The sequence below is a fragment of the Ascidiella aspersa genome, chromosome 3 (assembly GCF_963924565.1).
Source record: "Ascidiella aspersa chromosome 3, kaAscAspe10.2, whole genome shotgun sequence".
Classification (NCBI taxonomy): Eukaryota; Metazoa; Chordata; class Ascidiacea; order Phlebobranchia; family Ascidiidae; genus Ascidiella; species Ascidiella aspersa.
Window position 1 is genome coordinate 31,300,774 of NC_139449.1, and position 22,194 is coordinate 31,322,967.

General features: G+C 36.9%; 1 protein-coding gene across 1 annotated transcript; it reads right to left on the minus strand.

Moving 5' to 3' along the window:
• Nucleotides 1–345: 345 nt before the first annotated feature.
• LOC146161601 (uncharacterized) lies at nt 346–21,749 on the minus strand. The gene is made up of 20 exons (XM_083385200.1): nt 21,733–21,749; nt 21,442–21,641; nt 19,411–19,559; nt 18,391–18,523; nt 17,372–17,516; nt 16,077–16,208; nt 14,925–15,087; nt 10,990–11,222; nt 10,225–10,477; nt 9,252–9,407; nt 8,081–8,227; nt 7,274–7,446; nt 6,339–6,479; nt 5,264–5,428; nt 4,552–4,737; nt 4,098–4,233; nt 2,816–3,017; nt 2,264–2,358; nt 1,375–2,143; nt 346–569 (listed from the first exon to the last, which is right to left on the minus strand). Exons 1-20 carry the CDS (start codon nt 21,747–21,749, stop codon nt 346–348), a joined length of 3,819 nt encoding a protein of 1,272 aa, XP_083241326.1.
• Nucleotides 21,750–22,194: the final 445 nt, after the last annotated feature.

Sequence of the window (22,194 nt, forward strand, 5' to 3'; positions counted from 1 at the left end):
CACCTGATATTAGTGAACACCCTTAACATTTTAAAGCAATTAATCAGGTTAACTTCCCGAATTTAGAAAAAAAACATTACCACTATAGCAATAGTTAGGCGTTAAACGCTCTAACATTAAACCGTAATAATAGCAAACACTTTTCAAAATTAGTAACAGTATAAATTTTTTCATCCGAATATTTCTAGCCTACATAAGTCAAACCGAATAACCAAATCAAAGCAACCTCTTTTTCGCAAAACTCCAAAAACGAGCCTCTCAAAATTGTGACTAAGACCTAAACTATTTTCAGGTCATTGCAAAGAATTTCGGATTAGCGATTTCGTAGACATATAGGCTACACGTTTAGCAGTATTGTCCCGAAGGACCGGTGTTCAGATATAGAAAATCTCCATTCAGTCTATAACGATCCTCATTCATTTTCCACCTTGGAGCAGCATTCGGGCCGATTGTTGGATCACCGTTCTTGTACAGCGGCTGTGTGGCCAAACGCTTTCCTGCATAGAGTAGCTCGAACATGACTCCCATGCATTTCGACATGTGTGTCGGTTCACCGTTCAGGGTCCGTTCTGCGTCAACATGAAGCTATTGTCGTTAAAATAAAACTATTTGAGAGGTAATATCACATGAAGAACCTTTAACGTTTTAAAATGAATGGTTGTAGCAACATGTCGAATTTCTAAATGATCCAAATCAAGTCTTATTTTCGTAAAACGAAAAATCATTGATTGATGTTCTAACACTGTGGTCGGAAATCGCCGGTCCGCGGACCGGAACCGGTCCGCAAGGCGTCCATTACCGGTCCGTACCAGGGTTTCCAGATGATATTTTGATCAAAACCCGATTTTTTTATTGGACAATCTTACTCCTCGTACGTACAATATATTGAAAACGAGCCATATATAACGTTTTTTTAATGTTCAAGCGTGCTCACCCAAAAGTCCAATAGAATCAAATCATGCAAACAATGTTTATAAACAATATTGATGTTCAGACAGGAAATTTTCGAAAAAACGCCTGCATTTTAATTAGGACATTGAAAAATGTTGTTATAAATTTCCTTTACTGAACATTTGTTGTTTTTAAGGCCGGTCCGCGACAAAATTTTAGTTTTAAACCAATCCGCAGTGTAAAAAGGTTGCCGACCCCTGTACTAACATAAATAATAGTTACAGTATTTAGAAAAACTGCTTTAACCTACATAGCTAGGAATAAAATAAAATAGAAATAGACTATAGGTGCAATAAAACAAAAATATTGACTGTACAAATGGCAATAAAATAATTATTAAGATGCACCGACAACCAGTTTCTGGCGAAAAGCTCTATGGCTGCTTAATATTGAGTGAAATATATAAAACACTGCTTTACATACCCAAACATTGCAGCAGGCCAGTGTAGAGGTCGTCGAACTGATTCAGCAGCGCAGCGGTTTCCTTATTAAGCTTGTGCTTTTTCGTGTTCATGTACTCTATCCCAAAAGGCACCGTCTCAAGCGGCCAGACGCCGCCTTTTTCTTCAAACGTCAACGACCTGCCGGAAAAGCAAAACGACCAGCAGCTGGTCGCATTCTTGGGGTGGCAGACCCCGCAGAGGCCCTCGACTCGGGGCAGACACTCGATCTCGGACCAGGCCGGAGGCTTTCCCTGAACAGCCACCAGTTCCCTACCGTGCGCGATCTCCATAAAGCGAACGTAATGCGACTTCTCCAAACTTGGCGACAAAGCGTCAGCTGCAAACGCGTCCGAGGCCCCGTACGACCCCAAAGCTGTCGAAAGCTCGCGCGTCTGCTTCTGTGACGTCATAAGGGGTGAGCATGGGCTGCTGCCCTCGCCCTCGTAAACAATCTCGAAGGCGGCCTCCAGGGCGGACGAGAGGTCGCACACCGGGAACAAAAAGGCGCTCGAGCGCTTCTTTGTGACGTACCACTGACGGAAATCGAGCTGTCGCGAGAGGTTGGCAGTGAAAAGTGTCGCAGAGCTCGAGTTGAGTTTGACGCAGGCCTCGGCTCGCACGAGCTGCAGCATTAGGTTGGCGTACAGGGCTCCTATGCTGTACACGTCACTGATGTAGGGAAGCTCGAGCGCTGCATCAGCCATGCGGAACGCCTTCTTCCAGAACGAGCCCGAGTTGCTTTTGGGGATCTAAGAGGAAGTTTAAATAATGTTTTTTTTGGGCTTTTGAAACAATTGACCATTCAGTTAACCAAGTGTTTACACCATTATGGTTTTACCCTGCGCTGGACATATTGTAGTCCTAATCACCTTTAATTTTGAACCAGTTTGAGCCGCAACCTTAAACCATATCGGTCCTCCAGAATCAGAAGGTTCCTTGTCACCTTTTTCATCAAAGTGAACATCTGCAACACGAATATTATTTTGTTGAGGAGATATTTGTAATTATTGGGGATCGCTATTTAAAAACATGTGAAGCTCTACATGTCTTTCACACGAATTCATTAACAAACGGGAAAGAAGACATCGAAAAATCACAAACCAAGTGGAGGCTGTGTGAGTTGAATATGCACTGATTTCATATTTTCGTAATATGATATACTAGCTCATGTACTGCACAAAGGCTGTTAATAATTCTAGAGTTTTTGAGTATTTATGCTAATTGAAACAAATATTTGTATAATTCGAAAAACTAGTAATGCACATAATCCAGCCACTTGCTTATGTTTGCCCCTTAATGATTCATAGGCAACGGAAAAACTCGAAATGTGATTTGAAATTAGACTTTACTTTTTCAAAAGGAACAGTTTCTCAGAAAGCCACAAACTCTGACTTTCTCGTGAAATTTAAAAATGAGCATACCTCTGAACTTTGTTTTACCCGACGAGTCGGTGGACTTGCGCCACCTGCCGCAATTCGAAACCGGTAAATTATTCCACAAGAGAGCGATAGAGTGCAGTACTTTGTAGACCTCGGGTGAAGCCGGTTTCTCAATCTCGGCGAAAACTTCCTTTATAAGATTTCTCGAGAAAGGCTTAAGTTCCATTATTAGATTTGGTCGTAACTGAAAAAAAAACATTATTTTAGGCATTCGACCAGTGTTCCCTCTAAGAAATTTGTTTTCGATTTTTTTAGACATGACGTCACAAACCAAGGAGCTTGTATGTGCAACTGCAATCGGATTTAAATACGTTCACATATGGCAACCAAGCGGTTGCACCAAATGATATCCGATTATTTGGGTTAAATTTACAAAACGTCCAATTTAGCAAGATAGGATACTTGATGCCTTTAGCACACAATCAAGAATCTCGAACTACTTGCTCATTTGCATTTCTAAAGATGAATAAGCCAATATATGAAGGCCATTTTAATTGACTCCACAGCTGTATCTGCACAGAAATCACGTATAAATTGCGGTTGTGTTAAAATTATTTGTCCCCAAAAATGTATTTCGGTTTCATGATCCCGAATTATTGTCAATCACTCCACTTTTAGCTTGGTTTTTCTGTGTAGACCTTTAATTCTCCGTGAGATAACAAAAACGTACACAGCATGAATGTTTACTTGTTTTTAGCTGCAAACATCAACGAAAAAACAATGCGAAAATGCTCAAAAGCTAATGCGAAATGCTCTAACTGTTGTGACAAAAAGTGAAGATATTTTAGTTTTAATTTGAGAATGATGTATAAGTGCGAAAAAGGCGAATTTTAGTGCTCAATTTGTCTGGTGTGGCTGCGCAATTGCGAGTGAACGCTGCATTCGACGTTTTTGTAGTTGGAAAAATCTCACATTTGTTCTACTAAATGAGTATCTTAATTTTTGGTGTAAGTGTGAAACAGACAGGCACATTGATTCAAGTAATACATGAGATCATGTGGTCTGATAAACTTTGCTTACCATTTCTTCAAGTGAACGCAACAACTTTAAATGGCAGAAAACGGATTTTCATAATGAAAAGAGGCCTACCAGTGTATGGCCTATGCAGCCCAAGATGACATTTGCATGAAGGAGACTACTTTTTATGATATAATAATCAATATATCGAACAGTCGTACTTGATGTTTGTTTTAGTCTTTTGAAGAAAATAAACGAAGTTTGTACTCCATCTAATTTCATAAGAGAAAAGTCATGTATACTTAACCTCGTAAAATTCCCGGGACGGAAATGACGTCGGATAGTTTGGAACCCAGTCGAGGTTCGTCAAATTGGGACTTCCCCCGATCGAGTTTAGAATGTTCGCGGCTAAACTGAGGTGAAGCATCTCTTCCGTTGAAATGCTGCCATTGGAATCAAAAGAGTAAATAACGCTAAGTTAGATACAGAATGAGGGTTTCTGTAATAAATAGTCAAGTTTACACGGCATAAAGTAACATGGTTATTCAAACATTTTGTTTGTTTTAAAGATCCTAGGATGAAACCAAAAAAAATGTAAAATTGGTTTGTAGCTCTATGTTTACCGGTAAAGAACAAAGTGTTTTGTCTGAGGTTACCACCAGTCGCAATCGTATGGTATTCAGGACTGGAAAGCAACTTTCAATACGAAAGTGAGCAAGGAAATGTCAAATAAAATTTCAAATGCCTCCTAAAACAAATACCTCTTCAGCAACTTGGAGGCGTGCTTGAAGCGGTCACGCTTGAGTGAGAAAAGGGCGGTCAGGTAAGGAGGGATCGTGTAAAGCTCGACCAGCATCGCAGTCTGAAAGTGGCGCCGGAGGTCGGTCAGCGTCTTCTCCAGGGCCGCCGCGGTCCCGCAAACTTGATGGCGCGCTTTGTTGAACTTTCTGGAACAAAGACTTCCAAGATGAATTTAAGTATACCAAAGATATCATTAAAAAGGCAGAAAAGTTAGATATCGCTTATGTCAATGGTTAATTTAGTTTTGCCTGTCAGGTTGATTACTATCAGCTTTAAATAACCAAATATTTCAAATATAAACTATTTGACATTAGAATAATGTGCTTAGGCTAGTGTGTCTGTGCACGTTACATGATGTTTATTTGCAGAAAAAATACCGTTTTTAGTGAATTCCTAGCATCAAAACTGCTGGTTTGTTCTAAGATGCAAGACGCAAACCTATAGCAATTAAAACAAAAATTCTAAACTTAATTACAAGGTGTAGTTTTCAGGGTTTAAAAACGAGCTGATTTTTTATTTTAAAGGTATTTGTTTTAAAAAATGTATTTTAACAATCTCAAGTAATTTCTAACAATCTGAAATAATTACAAACATCTCCGCTACTCCAAATGACCCTGGTAAATCAGATAAAAATCTAAGGTCTTATATTCGACAAGCAATTGCAATCCTCACCCAGACAAGTTTCTTGACGTCCTGGGTTTTCCCCCAACCTCACACTCGATCCACCTTCGCACGATCTCGGTTTTATCGGGCGAAAGATCGCGGGTGACCGGCATAAAGTTGGCGTCGTTCCAACCGTACGTGAACATCGACATGTTGATCAGGTGCATCTTGGACCTGAAATGAAATATCAACTTACTCGATAAACTTTTTTAGACCATATATATCTATGAGAAACAACAATAATTGGTGGGGCTAATACTAGATGTCTTCGGAACGGTTTACCGCAATCATTCAGTCTGATCACGATTGTACTGCAAGCAAAAGTGATAAACATAATTTATTGAGATCCATATCAATGAGAAACAACATTAATTAATTGGTGGGGCGGATGTCTTCGGAAAGGCATAGCAAGCCTAGGCTGGGAAAGCTACTAGCTTACGGTGAGGTTCGAACGCATGACTCCCGTCATACCGGTACAGTGGCTGTTTCAACCGCTATGCAGTCTCAGAGGGGAGCGAGTCGAGAAACAACCATGGAACCATTGCCTGATGCATCCTGTTTGTACATAAAACGAGGATCAACACCCGTAGCTTTGGTTGTTGGGGGGCCCAATTAATACTCTGCCGTAAATGGTAAAGCTTTTGTGTCAGGAACTCACGGTTGTATTGACTTAGACAAATACTTAAGCCGCTATTGTTAAATGACTTGATTTGAGGTTTTCGGACAAATAGAATACTTAACTTGGACTATGAATATTGAAGCAAACGACTTAAATTCGACTTATGTGTTTTAAATGGTTTTTGGTAAAATATGTTTAGTTGTTTCCGGAATCTGCTTTCTATAAATCAGATTCAAACGTATCAGCTGAAATTTATAAGTTTGTAAAAATAAACCTATAATCAAGTCTGTCAGTGTGCTTTAAAAAATATTACAGTTCACCACCCCTACACCTCTACGCGTTTTGATCAAGGGTTGTTTAATTATATAGCATGTTTACAAATTTAGGCGGTAGAACATTTTTGGACAGAACGTCTACTGTCGCAAAAGATGTTACAGAATTATTTCATTAATCTAAAATCCTTACTTTACGCTTTCGATCGATCGCAGGTTGATGATGTCATTGTGGGCCATAACAGGAAACATGTTGTAGTAGAACTGGAAGATGGGTCTGATGTCCTCATCCCAAGTTGGACACTCCTTCTCCATTACCGACGGCGACAGAGAACTAATTTAAGTTTTATTAAACCGTTTTGTTATTGAACAAGTTTAATAAATAATTAAATTTACCAAATCAGCAAATACTGATAGGCAGAGCGATTATTTTTTGGTTAGGCCAAAATGTCAAAATTTTATAAAGTTAGCTTATTCCATTTCCGATTTCGATAATATTTTAGGTCTTTATCAATATCTTGCTTTTTGTCATTTTGATATGCAAAAGTGTCAAATAAGTAATTTAAAGAGTTAAACATAACAAAACAATGACCTGAAAATAACGTTCTTTTTCACCAGTCGTCAGTAAATTAACAAAACGAAGTCACTAACGCCAAAACACTAAAAGATTTTATGTATCCAAACGTGTCATGTTTAGGTCAGAAAATATTCATCCTATAGTGATTGAGTTTATTTCATTTGATTAGAAAACATTAGAATGTTAAGTAAAATTGTTTCTATTGAAAGCTGGTACTCAGCGACAGTAAAATTACCACTGGTAAAATATTTTAAATATATAATATACATATTTCATTTTAAGTTTATTTTTACGTGGCCAAAAGGGTATGGAAGCACTGCTATATGAAGTCTGCATAACTGCATATCATTAATTTTTTACGAAGTTATCGTGTTTTAAATGTAAACACGAGTCCAATATGAAAATCCCCAAACAAATTATTCGTGATCAAACTGCATTTTAAAGTTCATCAACTTTTTTTAAAGTGTGGTCTAGTTAACTTACAAACCTTAAAATGACTCCTATATTATAATGAGACATAAAAGAGGCTTTAAGTCGAGTATATAACCAACCTGAAAACTTTCAACGCGAAAGGAAAAGTGTTGTATCCTGAAGTAAGCGAACATTGCTTGAGCATTGCGCCATGTCCGGGTATCTTGTGATCGTTAAACTGACCCCCGTCCCCCACTCTGACCCTTACCCCGCTGGGTGAGGTGTAGCTTGCGATGATACCCAGCGGGTAAATCTGTGAAAACATGGCAACATTTAGGGTTTTGTGATTAGAAAACCACAGGCTAAACTTTAGCTATTTAACACGTAAAGAATTGTTAATGTTTAAGGCCAAGTAGAACTTACAAACCATATCGTTAGAAAAAGTGAGGTCAATCTGCTTTGTCAACGTGGGGCATAAAGTATTTTTTCAAAGATGACATCACAAAGTTACGTCATAATGTGTCGTTATAAACTTATGTCGAAACGTGACGTCACAAATTAATCTAATCGTAACGTCATAAAGAAGTAATCTTAAGTACACAACACAATTCGTTTATTTTGCTGAAGTTATTGATTGGAGAGGTGTAACTTTCAATACAAAGCTAAACTTTACAAAGATGTTATCGAAGCCCAACGCGAAAAAACGCTTTTATATCGAAAGGTTCTCAAAACTGTAACTTTTCGATGGTGGGATGAGACGCACGATTTTATGCCAAAAACTCTTATCCAAATGGGTAAAGACATACTACAAACGTAATCCAGATTCGTGTTTGTTTTGTTTAAATCCAGATTTTGGTGCCCATAGCCACGTGACGTTTGGGTGCCCATGGCCACGTGACTAAATGACTCGTGTGGCGTAGCAGGTTCTACTATGACGTAATAGTTACCTGCCCATCCAATCCGCATCTTCTCGGGTGTCCGATGTTTCTGGTCACGTGCACAGAAAGCGTGCCCAAGCCGTTGAAGTCGGTAATCACGTTCTTGCTCATTTCCAGGGCGTCTTGGGGCCACGACAAGTACGGGTCGCACTGTTTCTGTTGGGGCGTGAATAAACAATAAAGTATACAGGGTAAACGCGTGTTTCTGGTGTCAAAAATAAACAAGAAATGCTATTAGAGAATAATAGCTATTTTTTTACGGCCCCTATAAGAAAAGGAGAGCAAAGTCAAACATTAAAGTAAAAAGGCAAAAGAAAACATAATATCAAAAGAAAATGTAAAGCTTGACGACTATAATAGAAATACAAAAAATGTAAGTTTATGAAAACTAACTGTCTAGGTCTAGTTTTAACAATTCAGAACGGACTGAACCAGAAATTATCGTTACCAATTATTACATAAGTATACATACCGTACACCGAATCACAATAAAAGGAAGTAAATACATGTGTTATATGCGGATTATAGCCATCCTAGAAAAGCGTTTTACCCAAAGGCCAGCACGAAAGCTAACAGGGGAAGATACATGAGACAAAAAACTATGTATAACATGGTGGCTTTTCAAAATATTTAAAATCCAAATTAAATGATACACGTGATGTTCAGTGCAAATCTTTTTTATTTGTGGTATTACGTAATTACCCCGACCTTAAAACAAAACTTGGCGCGACCCTTGTGTGTGCAACTAAAATGTTTTAATTTATCTAGTTAAATTAAAAAAAGCTTTTATCTGGCCTAAAAAAACTTTGATAAATTATATTTTGAAGCCAAACTGCATAAATTGTCTGCGAAACCCGGGCTCAATACAGGTGAGATAATAAAAGTTGTATCTTTATAGAATTCGAAACCATTGTCAGCAAATTTCTGCTTATATATAAGTCGCTTAAGCGGCATCATCAGATACTAGCCTTTTGTTGAATAAAATCAATACACATTGCGTGAAACAAACGTTTAGTTCTAGATTTGACCTATTTGTATTAATGCTTAAATACGCGTTAGTGGATGCTACATGAAACCGGCCTATCAACATATGGTCTTTCTTATATTACCGCTACTTATGTTCCAATAACAAACACACGACGAAGAAAATCGATTTACCGTAATGTTTTCACCAACTGACCTTTGGGTCGTAAACACACTTGGGCTGAGGCGCGGACCTTTTCACGGCACTTAGATCAAGCCTGGCGCCCTGCAAAGGCTTCCCGAAACTAGTGACCAAAGTAGGAATCCTCCATGTTTGACCACGACTTAAGCGGTTGGTAAAGCGACCGGTCGTCTGCGTGTAAAACTCAAGTTTAATAACCCCGATACAAGTGGGTCAGGGGAATGTTTGAGTGGTTGTTAAACAGAAACCATCTGGCATTTTCGGACTTTTATCAGGCATTTCATGTTCTGAATAGGAATATCCGAAACTTTTACCTGATATTTTTTGGGAAAAGTGTCGAGATTTGGTGCTATACCAAATAACGTCAATAGTATGCTATATTTCGCGCAGGCCAATACCATAATAGTCATATAACAAATAGGTTTATACAAAAACCGACAAACAATGCTCTTTACATGCATCGAGCAACTTATTTATACAACTCTGCAAAAATACTGCCTTGGAGTGCGGTGGTGAAAAACAAACTTAAAAAACGTTTCGAATAGGTTAGATACAAAACGAGATATTGTACTTGAAAGCCTAATAATGCGAAAACGCCTCTCTCAGATTAAAACTAAACTTAATTTGAAAAAAACAACATTATATTTGTTCCAAGAGAACGTAAACTCGTTCTTTTTCACAACTCTCACCGTTGGCATACTCTTGGCAAAGTTATTCAAGTTAAATTTATGACGCAATTTTTAGCTTAACATGGTTTGGCAGCCGGGTAAAAACAAGACGAGTCTGACCGAAAACATAAATTGGAAAGCGATTACCTAGTCCCGCTTTCTATTCCGGCTAAATGTGTCTACTTCGTCGGGTCCGTGTCCGGCTGGGACTCGCCCTGGATTAATTATACAGCAATCCACTCATTGGGGTGTCAATCATCATCCCAAGATACATGGTTGCAAAATATTTCACCAAACGATATACGCGTCATAAAAATCACCTTGAAGTTGAATCCGAGCGGGTCTTCCAGCGCTACCACGTTGCACCTGCCCACACTGTTGCCGTTGTGCTCGTAGCAGTGGTGGGGTAACATATCGCAAAGCTCGTACCGCAGGCGCAGGCAACGGTAGTAAAACTCACTGGTTAGGACGGACCGGTTGACCAGGGCCAAGCGGTGGTCGGGTAGAACGTCCAGGATTCGATCAGGGATCCCATCAAGGGACTGCTGTACTATTCCTCCAAGGTGGTCGTACCTGATATGTTAATAAATCAGCAACAATAAAACTGGGACATGGGTGACATTCGAACTCACGACAGCAGGATTACGCGACCATTGCCTTACCGACTAAGCCATCAAGCTAACGGGTTTTGAAATACATATCGATACTGTTACTGGTAATAAAAGTATTGCGAATTAAATTGCAGTATAAAAACAGACTAAATAAGAAATTTGGGTAAAAATCGTTGTTTTATTGCGAGCTTGTAAATTAGCTAACTAAGGATGCACCACTCTACTGATTAGTTAAATTGTTCTGGATAGAGCAGCTTTTAGTCTGTATTCGAGTTCGTGACTTATTGTGCAAATACAACAGGAGTCATAAAAGGTCAGCACGTTGTGCCATAATTAAATGACAAACCATAAAATATCTATGATGTATGATTATATACTTGAAACATTGCTCTAAGGCCAAATTTAATCTTTCTTATGGTTAATCCTTATACTAGTGGTCTTGTTATGTATAAATCGGGCACTTTGGCTTTGTACGGTGTTCCGTACCACTGGTCGTTTTGGTGGACTCGGTCCAGAGCGCCTCCGGTAGTCACCAAGTAAAAGTGATAGCCGCCGCATAACAGCGCTCGCGAGTAGCAGTCGAGGCTCTGGTCTTTACACAGGTTGCGATGGCTGAGTACGGCGATATCTACGTGCTGCAGCGTCGAGAATCTGAAACCTTCATCGGGGCTGCATCTCACCATAAAAGACATGTCAACGACAATTTGCTGCGAAAAGTAAGAGAACACCGGTAAATTTCTGCACAAAGAAGAAATAATAATGAGAGAAGAAATAATCACTTTCGCTTTCAGGTGTATTTTGCGTTTATGGTTACATCCCAGGGTCGGATTCAGGGGATTGGTAAATCAGGCCTTGCCAAAATTCCTATACGATTTTTTGCAAACTCTTACTATATAAATGAAAAAAGTTTTCGTGTTTTAAGTTTCTTGATTGTTTAAGAATGAACTCAACCCAACCACGCAATGTACAGTTTGACATGTAGCGCCGTGTGACTTAAACACTACAAAGTGCGAAACCTGTTAAATTAGACATCAAGCTGCTATTTTAGGCAATATGCAATCTGCCTAAATCGTCACGTCTTTTCCGTATTTGAAAGATTTGACAGTTTCAGCCGTCACGTTATAACGTAAAACTTTGTCCTGGAATGTTTCATAACGTCCACACAAAGAAATCCTAAATCTGGCCCTGTTTTATCTGTAGCGTATAGCAGTACTTCGCAACCGATGTGCCGCGAGCCCATACCTCGACGTGCCATAGGTGTGCTACATTTTAAGGGTACCTAATAATAATCAGTCGAATTTACGCGAAAATGTAGATCTAATAAAGTTATCTTCTATCACAGAAAATCATTTTTTTGTTGTAAACATACCACAATTGTTTTCAAATCTATAGCAAAGCGGAAAGGAAAATTAACCAAACGCTTGAAACCCATGACATATCTTTGTAAATATATTATTGGTGTTTTGTGATTGTATGATTAACCTCGGCAGCTTTTCGAAAAATAAATTACGCAAAAAATACAAAGCACCAATGTCAGGTTTTATTTTTTTTCAAATGCTATCAAAGCTATCAAGGACTTCGACCGCCTTCCCAAGTTTTAGAAAGTCTGTCAAAAATCAAAAAATAAGTAAAGTAATACGTAAATATTTTTTGCACCTTTGGCGCGTTTAATACAAATGAATATTTGCTGATGTTGTCTATTGTTAATCGACATATATAACGTAGGTGTGCCGCTGAATTGTTTTATCTTTGTTGGTGTGCAGCAAGTGGAAAAGGTTTGCGGAAAATCTTGGCGAAAGATAGCTTGGACGCTCCGGAACGGCAAAGTACGATGTTCCGGCACACATTAAGTTTTTTAAAAGTAGGTTATGTCCCCAAACTTTATTATAGGCCAATTTCAATCAGCTTATGCAAAACATATTCTCAAATAACATTTTTTTGGTCCAATGCTTTACGTCCCTGCTAAAATGTTTTTGCCATTTAAACCCAATAAATAAATATCTTGTCGAACAAATGCCTTGTCATCACCTCATTGAATGCATTCAGACAATCTAAATTTTCTAATAGTAATTTTTTATGGCATCCCGCTATGACGTAAATTTGTAGCGTCATCTCTAATATATATGTTTTCGTTCAAGTAATAATATGATTCTACTTCAGCTCGGTTACAACACGTTTTTACTATATATGACTTACTTTTATATGAAACGTTTACCCATTGCCCTTGCGTTTATATTTACTGTATATAATACTCTTTGTTTTGTTTTGACACTCATTTGAGGCATGTTTGTGCGAAAACATGCCGATTTAAGACTGTTTGATATTTTTTGTTATAGTCGTTTTACAGTGCTTTCTACACGTTTGTATACAGTATGCGCTATACTGTAATTTAATTTCAAGCTAAAACGACTAACTTATTTTCGCTTTACAAAGAAATTGTAAAAGAGAAATACCAATGGTGGGATTTTCAAAAATGTTATGACTACAAAACATAAAAAGTTCTATTAACAAACCACAAAACACAATATGTTCAAACAGCAAATTATAGAACAGAATATGTTCTAACAGCAAATTACAGAACAGAATATGTTCTAACAACAACCTACAAAACACAATATGTTCTAACAACAAACAACAAAACACAAGATGTTCTAACAACAAACAACAGAAGACAAGATATTCTAACAACAAACAACAGAACACAAGATGTTCTAACAACAAACCAAATAACACAAGATGTTCTAACAACAAATCATGCAACACAAGATGTTCTAACAACAAATAACAGAACACAAGATGTTCGAACAACAAACAACAAAACACAAGATGTTCTAACAACAAACAACAGAAGACAAAATATTCTAACAACAAACAACAGCTACACAAGATGTTCTAACAACAGAACACAAGATGTTCTAACAACAGAACACAAGATGTTCTAACAACAGAACACAAGATGTTCTAACAACAAACCATACAACACAAGATGTTCTAACAACAAACCATACAACACAAGATGTTCTAACAACAAACAACAGAACACAAGATGTTCGAACAACAAACAACAAAACACAAGATGTTCTAACAACAAACAACAGAAGACAAAATATTCTAACAACAAACAACAGAACACAAGATGTTCTAACAACAGAACACAAGATGTTCTAACAACAAACAACAGAACACAAGATGTTCTAACAGCAAATTACAGAACAGAATATGTTCTAACAACAACCTACAAAACACAAGATGTTCTAACAACAAACCAAATAACACGAGATGTTCTAACAACAAACAACAGAACACAATATGTTCTAACAACAAATAACAGTACGCAATATGTTCTAACAACAAACTATACGACACAAGATGTTCAAACAACAAACAACAGAACACAAGATGTTCTAATAACAAACCAAATAACACAAGATGTTCTAACAACAAACCATACAACACAAGATGTTCTAACAACAAACAACAGAACACAAGATGTTCTAACAACAAACAACAGAACACAAGATGTTCTAACAACAACCTACACAACACAAAATGTTCTAACAACAAACAACAGAACACAAGATGTTCTAACACCAAACAACAGAACACAATGTGTCCTAACAACAAACAACAGAACACAAGAAGTTCTAACAACAAACAACAGAACACAAGATGTTCTAACAACAAACAACAGAACACAAGAAGTTCTAACAACAAACAACAGAACACAATATGTTCTAACAACAAACAACATAACACAATATGTTCTAACAACAAACAACAGAACACAAGATGTTCTAACAACAAACAACAGAACACAAGAAGTTCTAACAACAAACAACAGAACACAATATGTTCTAACAACAAACAACAGAACACAAGATGTTCTAACAACAAAAAACAGAACACAAGATGTCCTAACAACAAACAACAGAACACAAGAAGTTCTAACAACAAACAACAGAACACAAGATGTTTTAACAACAAACAACAGAACACAAGACGTTCTAACAACAAACAACAGAACACAAGAAGTTCTAACAACAAACAACAGAACACAATATGTTCTAACAACAAACAACAGAACACAAGATGTTCTAACAACAAACAACAGAACACAAGATGTTCTAACAACAAACAACAGAACACAAGAAGTTCTAACAACAAACAACAGAACACAATATGTTCTAACAACAAACAACAGAACACAAGATGTTCTAACAACAAACAACAGAACACAAGATGTCCTAACAACAAACAACAGAACACAAGATGTTCTAACAACAAACAACAGAACACAAGAAGTTCTAACAACAAACAACAGAACACAAGAAGTTCTAACAACAAACAACAAAACACAAGATGTTTTATCAACAACCTACTAAAGAACACAAAATGTTCTAACAATAAACTTGCACCATTTGCCGCAGGTCCAAGTTGAAGGGGACTTCCCATGTTGATTCCACATTGGGGGTGTGCGTTCTCATCACCCGACCCCCCCAAAGGTTGTCTGGGTCGTCGGGTGACGTCATCCCGATGGTGCCGGTCAGCCGGCCTCTCCTCACTTCGAATACGCTAAGTAAATAAAAAAACAATACGCCATTGAGATTTCCGAAAGTATTGGATTGGATCCAACGATCTGGTATAACAAAATGAAACATTTTTGTCGTACACAATTTTGGCAAATAGCAAATAAAATGCGGAACTGTAAGACTTTTCTTGGGTGACCAAGAATGTAATATCTGAACCAATATTAATAGGGATGCTCGATGTATGTATATGGAAGTAACGCCATCCCACCCGATAGCAAACTAGGTCAAAATTTGCCTTCGCGTTATAAAGTCGAAATACCTTAGGTTGTTAACCTAATATTGTTTTTAAAAATATTCTTTCAAGAAAAAATCGCTGCGTTGAATAACAAATCATGGCTGACACTTCTATATAATGTAATGACAATGTTGAAACAACTGAAGTGAATAAAATATAAGTAAGCACACTAAAGTCACTGTTTTTAAATGACTTGACTTAGCTTAAGAATTTTCTGCAAAATTACTTCATTTAACTTAAGTCTTTTGGACAACTAACTTGACTTGGGCTTCAGTGTTTTCATTAAATAATTTTTGATAAATTGTATTATATTTGCTATTTTTTTGATATTCTTGCTGTGTGTTGCGCTTTGATCATTTGCTAATTAAAGTATCTCTGTGGATCGTATAAGTTTTTATGAAGCTGATAATAATTTGGCTTGGACTTGACTTGCTATGAGAATCGATAAACTGGAAATTGACGTGAAACTTTTCGCATATGACTTGATTTAAAATCCTAAATTAATCTGTAAATAAATCGACCAGGGCCCACGTTTCAAATATCTTATAGAACTGCATTTCAACTAAGGTTAGCCAGGAATAAGGTTGGCATATCGTTAACAAAATCTAAAGAATAAAGTTTCAAAATGTTGTTTCCATAAGACTTGTATTTGAAGAAAAAGGGCGGATCGAACCGTTTAACTGAAGCAGCAAATAGATATATATATAGTATAAACGCTAGGAACTAAGGAAACTTACTAGTGGTCCAAGACAAAAGAGATCGAAAGGGAACTGGAATTCTTGAACTCGGTTTTATATTTGTCGTTCAGCCATTCCACGTTGACCAACTTGCTCTTTACTTTGGGCGACATTCCTGGATGTCGTTCATTGCTGAGAAAGAAAGGCCTTGTTCAACAGGTTAAGACAGGGATTCTTAAACTTTTTTTTATCGCGGACCCCTTACTTTTTTTTTGGCTTGTAGTGAACCAGGGTCGGCAAGAAAATTCGTCATAAATTGACGTTACAACAAAAACATTTCATAAATCTGTTGATTTCGGTCCAAATATGTAAAAGTTAAATGAAGTTTAAATACATTCTGTGCAAATCAGTTTTATTTTTAAATGAACTGATTTCTTTGAAAAATTGATTACCCACTTCTTAAATATACACTAATATTTCAATTAGGGCTTCATGGCCCCCTAAAATTAGTTCACGGACCCTCAAGGGGTCCATGGACCCCAGTTTAAGAACCCTGGGTTAAGAAAAAAGGGTAAGGTTTTATTTTGTGGTTACTATGAATACTTTAAGGTGCTACACAGGGGTGAATGGAGTACAACTTATTTATTGAAAAGATAAAAAAGTTTTTCCGAAACGCAAACATTTTTTTACAGAGAGATCACAGAGTTACGTCATAAAGCAAGTAACATTTGGAAGCCTCGTGTTATTGTTTGAACTCGTGCGCAAACAATTTTTTGGAAATCTACCATTCCAGGATATTGCCCAAAACCAATCGGCCACAACATAATTAAAACAGGTTAAATTTTTTTTCAGTTACACACTAGGCCTACCAGCAAAAACTGTTTTACCACAAGGCTGTTGTGGACCATTCTGACTTACTTAGCAGTACTTTTTGCACTGCTACATCACTTGAAAGTGGTAATACCAATTTAGTACTTCTGATTAGTGGTGGTATTCAACCTGTTGGAATAACTGTTACGCAGTAGGACATCCTATTTTCCCATCCAAATTTAATTGGGTTAAAGTTACGACACCACTTGCAGGCCTCAAGTTAGTCGAACATTAAATGGGACCCAAAGATTAAAAACATAAATTAACTTTTCGTATCATCGCATCAACTGTAAGTAAGACTGCTTCGCGTTATTATGACTCAACATGGGTAAAAATAGGGTTAACTGACAGAAACCACATATGCACCCTTGTTTCTTTTTTACTAAATAAAAAAAAGAGTTAAGTATTTCTTATTTTCCATTTGTCAAAAGGTAGGCCAGGAATTTTTAACGTATTTTTAATGTCATTTTAAGATATACGCTTACCCCGGAAAACGAATAGCGTTGTAGTGAATCTGGCTGGTGAGCATTCGAGCTTTCAGCACGCCATCCACCACTAGGTGGTATCCTATTACTTGGGATGCGAACTGCCAATCAGGATCGAGATCCACCATTCGCCCATGGCTCACACCTAAGCAAGCAATTTGGAAAAATGTCAGGCGCAATATCAATTAAAACAGCTGGTGTGGCTATTACAGGCTGGCCAAGCAGTAAGAGACGAAGAGTCGCACTTGTTGCTGGTTAAGCGCAAAAAGACACACCTTTCACATGGGCAGATTAAATATCATCCTGTTTCTTTTTCACTTACACAAAAGCCTTTGCTCAGCTAGATTTCCTATAAATGCTGCACACTGACAATGTTGTGTGGGCTTCATTTAGCGATTTTTCATTCACATTGCAAAACTTTTGAATAAATGTTACCACGCAGTCAAAGTTTTCTAAATCTTACTTGATTTTACAAAAAAAGGAAAATTATCTGACTAGGGATGTATCCCGTAATTTTGCTAAGGGGACTGGGTAAAACGTAACACCATAAAATAGCCTAAGTCTCGTTCGAAAATGTACAACGAAAATTACAGCGTATTCATTCTACCACGATTTTTAAAACTTGCTAAGACACAATGTTTTTCACTAAATTTTTCACTAAATTGAAACTCAAATACAGCCAAAAACTTAGGCCCAAGAGCATGGAACTTGTTGGAAACCACATGTTGCTCGCGGGCCGCGTGTTGGTCACCCCTGGGCTATTGTGTTACACTGAGCTTTTGAAATGGTACACCTTTGGTGTTCTAGATGGATGACTCATACCAAGCCAAGCATGCTTGCGAGAATACAAACACGATATTATTTTATTTGTTGATTAAAAGGCATATTTTGGCATATTTGGTAACAAAAGCTAATTAAAACTCAATAACTTCTTCTTAAGTGTAAGGATCACAAGAAATTAAATAGTCACAAACACTGTCTAAGAATCCATCAAGGTTTGGCGCAATTATTATACTCACCGCCTACTGACCGCTTTATAGCAGCCCGGCATTTTTTCGTTGGTTCAAAACACTCCGCAGTTGTAAAGGTCTTTTCAAAGTAGAAGTGCCCGTTTCCCATCGGAGTTTCCGAAATATGAATACGCTCGAACTCCTGGAATAGATTGGTTGGAAGAAATAAAGAATAAAACATGGGACTTGACTAGGGCATCTGTTGATTTGGATTTTAGTTTCATTTTGCAAAATACTAGGATTGGACATAACTTATTTTACAAATGACTTAAACCGGGAATTTGGGTCATTTTGAAATGACTTATTTGCAACACTTTCATCTGATAACTGCGTTAGCACCTAAAAGTATTGCAAGACTTAAGTCAAATTTTTTTAAATAACCTGATTTGACTTAAGTCCTTATGATAAATGACCTAACTTGACTTAAGTTATTTAGACAAATTAGACTTCGACTTGGCGTATGTTAAGGTGCTTTAATTAATTACTTTTAGTAAAAATTGTGTTATTTGAGCTAATTATTAGTAAAATTGTGTTATTTGAGCTAATTATTAGTAAAATTGTGTTATTTGAGCTAATTATTAGTAAAATTGTGTTATTTGAGCTAATTATTAGTAAAATTGTGTTATTTGAGCTAATTATTAGTAAAATTGTGTTATTTGAACTAATTATTAGTAAAATTGTGTTATTTGAGCTAATTATTAGTAAAATTGTGTTATTTGAGCTAATTATTAGTAAAATTGTGTTATTTGAGCTAATTATTAAAAGCTATCAATTTTAACTTTGTTTCGTTTATTTGTTTGCGTTGACAAATATTGGGCAGTGCGCTAAGGTGTTTACCATTTTGAACAATTTAAGATAATTTTGTTTTATGGTAACTCTGCAAAAAATTGATTTGCGTCACTTAGAAATGGGGTTGAAACTTCTTTGTTTAAAACAACTTGACTTGGACTTGAGTTATTTCGAAATGACTATAGTTTACAACACTGCATGGCACCAAATGCTGCCTTGCCAGTTTCGTGACCCACTTACATTGCCGTGTTGCTTTACCGCTGTCAGCCTCTGGGTGTTGCAGGTCGGACAGAAGGTCTCCAGCTTATACAAGCAGCGAAGGTTGTTGGCGGTAGGAACGTTAGCAGTAAAGCGACCATAGAAGTGAATTCGGGGCCAGCCGAGATAAGCTGCAAAAAAGAAGGGCGAATAGGATTTATCTTCATTAGGTTTGTTGCGAGAAAGTACCATAGAGCACACTTTGATTTTCCAAATAAACGTAAGTCGGTATAGCGTCGTGTTTGGCGGCCTGCTTCGGTCAGCCTGCTTTCGGTCAAGAGATTTTCAATTTTGTGGGCCACCTTTGGCAGGAGTTTAGTAAACTAAGCCGAATATCTCCGAATGCATGTTTAATTCCTTGTGCTTATATTCGAATGATTTCAGTAACATATCTCTAAAGCTTTTCCTCGTAGATGTCTCACGAACTTGTATAGTATAAAATTTTGTATACCTTCTCTGTTTATGTAGGGTTAGTTAAGTATGCAAGTTATATTTACGTTTTTAAATTTAATAAGTGTCTTTAATCATGCCAGAGGTTTTGTTTTTACGTTATAGACTGACGGCAAAGTTAGACTGTCGACAAAGTTATTTTAATGTTGTATGAATTTTTTACTAAAAGGACACAGTTTGCAAATTGTCAATTCTTGTCTATGTTTGTTTCGACGTCGAAAACTGACCAGTATGTTTAAACAGAAGTCAGACAGACCTATGTTGTACTGTAATTGGAGAAAGGGAACATCACACCAACAAATGTTTCTACTCATTTACTCGCAGCTCTTAATGTGTCATTTTAAGATCGCTAAAACCATTTTAAAACATTGTGTGTTGATTTCTCTTACATATTTTATTACTTAAATACCAGCGGTTCCCAAATTTTTTTTAAAAAATTGCCTGGTGGACCCGTTCCAATTATTTTGATATTTCGCGGCCCTATAAAAATTCAAGGGTCAGTTCAACCATGTTTTTGTAGTCCACTAGTGGAGTCTCGTTTCTTTCCAAATCTAATAAAACACCTTTCTAACTAATGGGAACGATTCACTGATAGCAGGCAGACTTGGACAACTAGATTTATTTTAGCTTTTTTAAATTAGATTAGAATTAAGATTAGATCGTTTTGAGTTTTTTTTCAAATTTGATTAGAATTAGAATTACCGAATTCCTAAAAAATCAAATTTCAACTAGAATTTGAACTAGAATCACATTTAGTTTTTACAACCAATTTAATTTAATCACAATTTATTCTTATAAGAACGTGAATGGTAAATATGTGTGTGCTAATTTGCATGCATTTTTATGCTTTTTAGCCTGTAAAAATTACATACAAGTCGTTCCAACCAGAAAATTTTAATTGAAATTCTGTGTTTGAACTGAAAGACTAAAAATGCGGTTGGACAAAGTAGCATTTTTGGTAAAATCCAAATTAGATTAGAATTAGAATTAGAGCAAACAAGCAATTCACAAATTAGATTTGACGTAGAATTAGCCGCATTTTGCTCTAATTCAATGAATTAAAAACTAGAATTATCTAGTTGTCCAAGTCTGATAGCAGGTAGTCAGCATATTATATGCTTTATGATGTCACAAGAGACATCAGAAAACACGCTATATGATCGAATGATAAAGCATTTAACTAAAGACAATAATGATAACAGATAATGTTCAAAAATATTCGCTGAAGCCTAATGTTGAAATACTTAAAGACTAATTCTCCTTGCGGACCCTCTGAAACTGCTGTACGGAACCCATTTGGTCCGCGGACTCCAGTTTGGGAACCGCTGTTATAGACCAATGTTTTAGATATTTTAGGTTTGCGGCGCACGACGAGAACGGCAAAATGGCACACTTTAATCGTTTTATCCATCCAAAATAATAAATCGTTTAAAAATAAACGCTTCCCTGATTGTCTATTCGACATACGCGGTTATCTAAAACAATTACAGGGTCATATGATAATGATCTATTAAGCCACGTCGCTGAACTACAGATATGACTGATAAACTCAAGTCTGCTTACAGGGACATATAGCGTCGTGACAAATCTTTTTCTGTTTCCATCCGCCTTTGCACCGGTGTTGTTCTACCGCAAGGTGGCGGTAGCACAACCGTATTCGCACCTGAATTCCCTGGTCACAAGAGGCGCTGCAGGGAGTCCATTTTGACCAACGCGACCAAGCTGAAATATAGGTTGAGTAGAAATCATATGTTTGATTTATTCTGAATTGGTGACTTAGTTACAAAAAATCCTGTACCTCTCCAGAATGGAACTTATCGTAATGAATTGATGAACTGTTAATCATTTCAGTACCGTTTGTGCAACACCATTGTTAATATCAAAGACATTGCCAACGCTAGCTATTTTCATTTTTATGTGTATAGGCCTATATTGGAAAGCACGTATAATATATATGTGCACCAAACACTTGGAAACTACCAACTTAATTGTTCAGTATTTGTTTTTTTGATAATAGTAAAAAGGTTGAATCAGCTAGCTTCCGAAGTTGGTTGTAGCCTATTGCCTGAAATTTAAACAGAGAAACGTTCTACGTATAGACTACAGCCCTAGAGACCCAATTGCCATAATTGCTCGGAAATCTTGTTGATATTAGCAATATATTTCTTGTAATGCCTAGACGGACTTGGGTAACTTGATTTGAAACGATTAAAAGTATCAACTAACGAAGTAATGAATCATGAAACCTGCTGTGTAAAAACGTTTGGACAGCAGACAAATCGATGTGCTTTCTTATTGAAAAAACAAATTACTTGT

Excerpts from the sequence above, each read along its gene's own strand:
- LOC146161601 (XM_083385200.1), bottom strand. Across the intron at positions 3,018-4,097 it reads CGTCCCGGGAATTTTACGAG|TTACGACCAAATCTAATAAT; the intron begins GTTAAGTATACA and ends TTTTTTTTTCAG. Across the intron at positions 2,144-2,263 it reads AAACTGGTTCAAAATTAAAG|ATCCCCAAAAGCAACTCGGG; the intron begins GTGATTAGGACT and ends ACTTCCTCTTAG.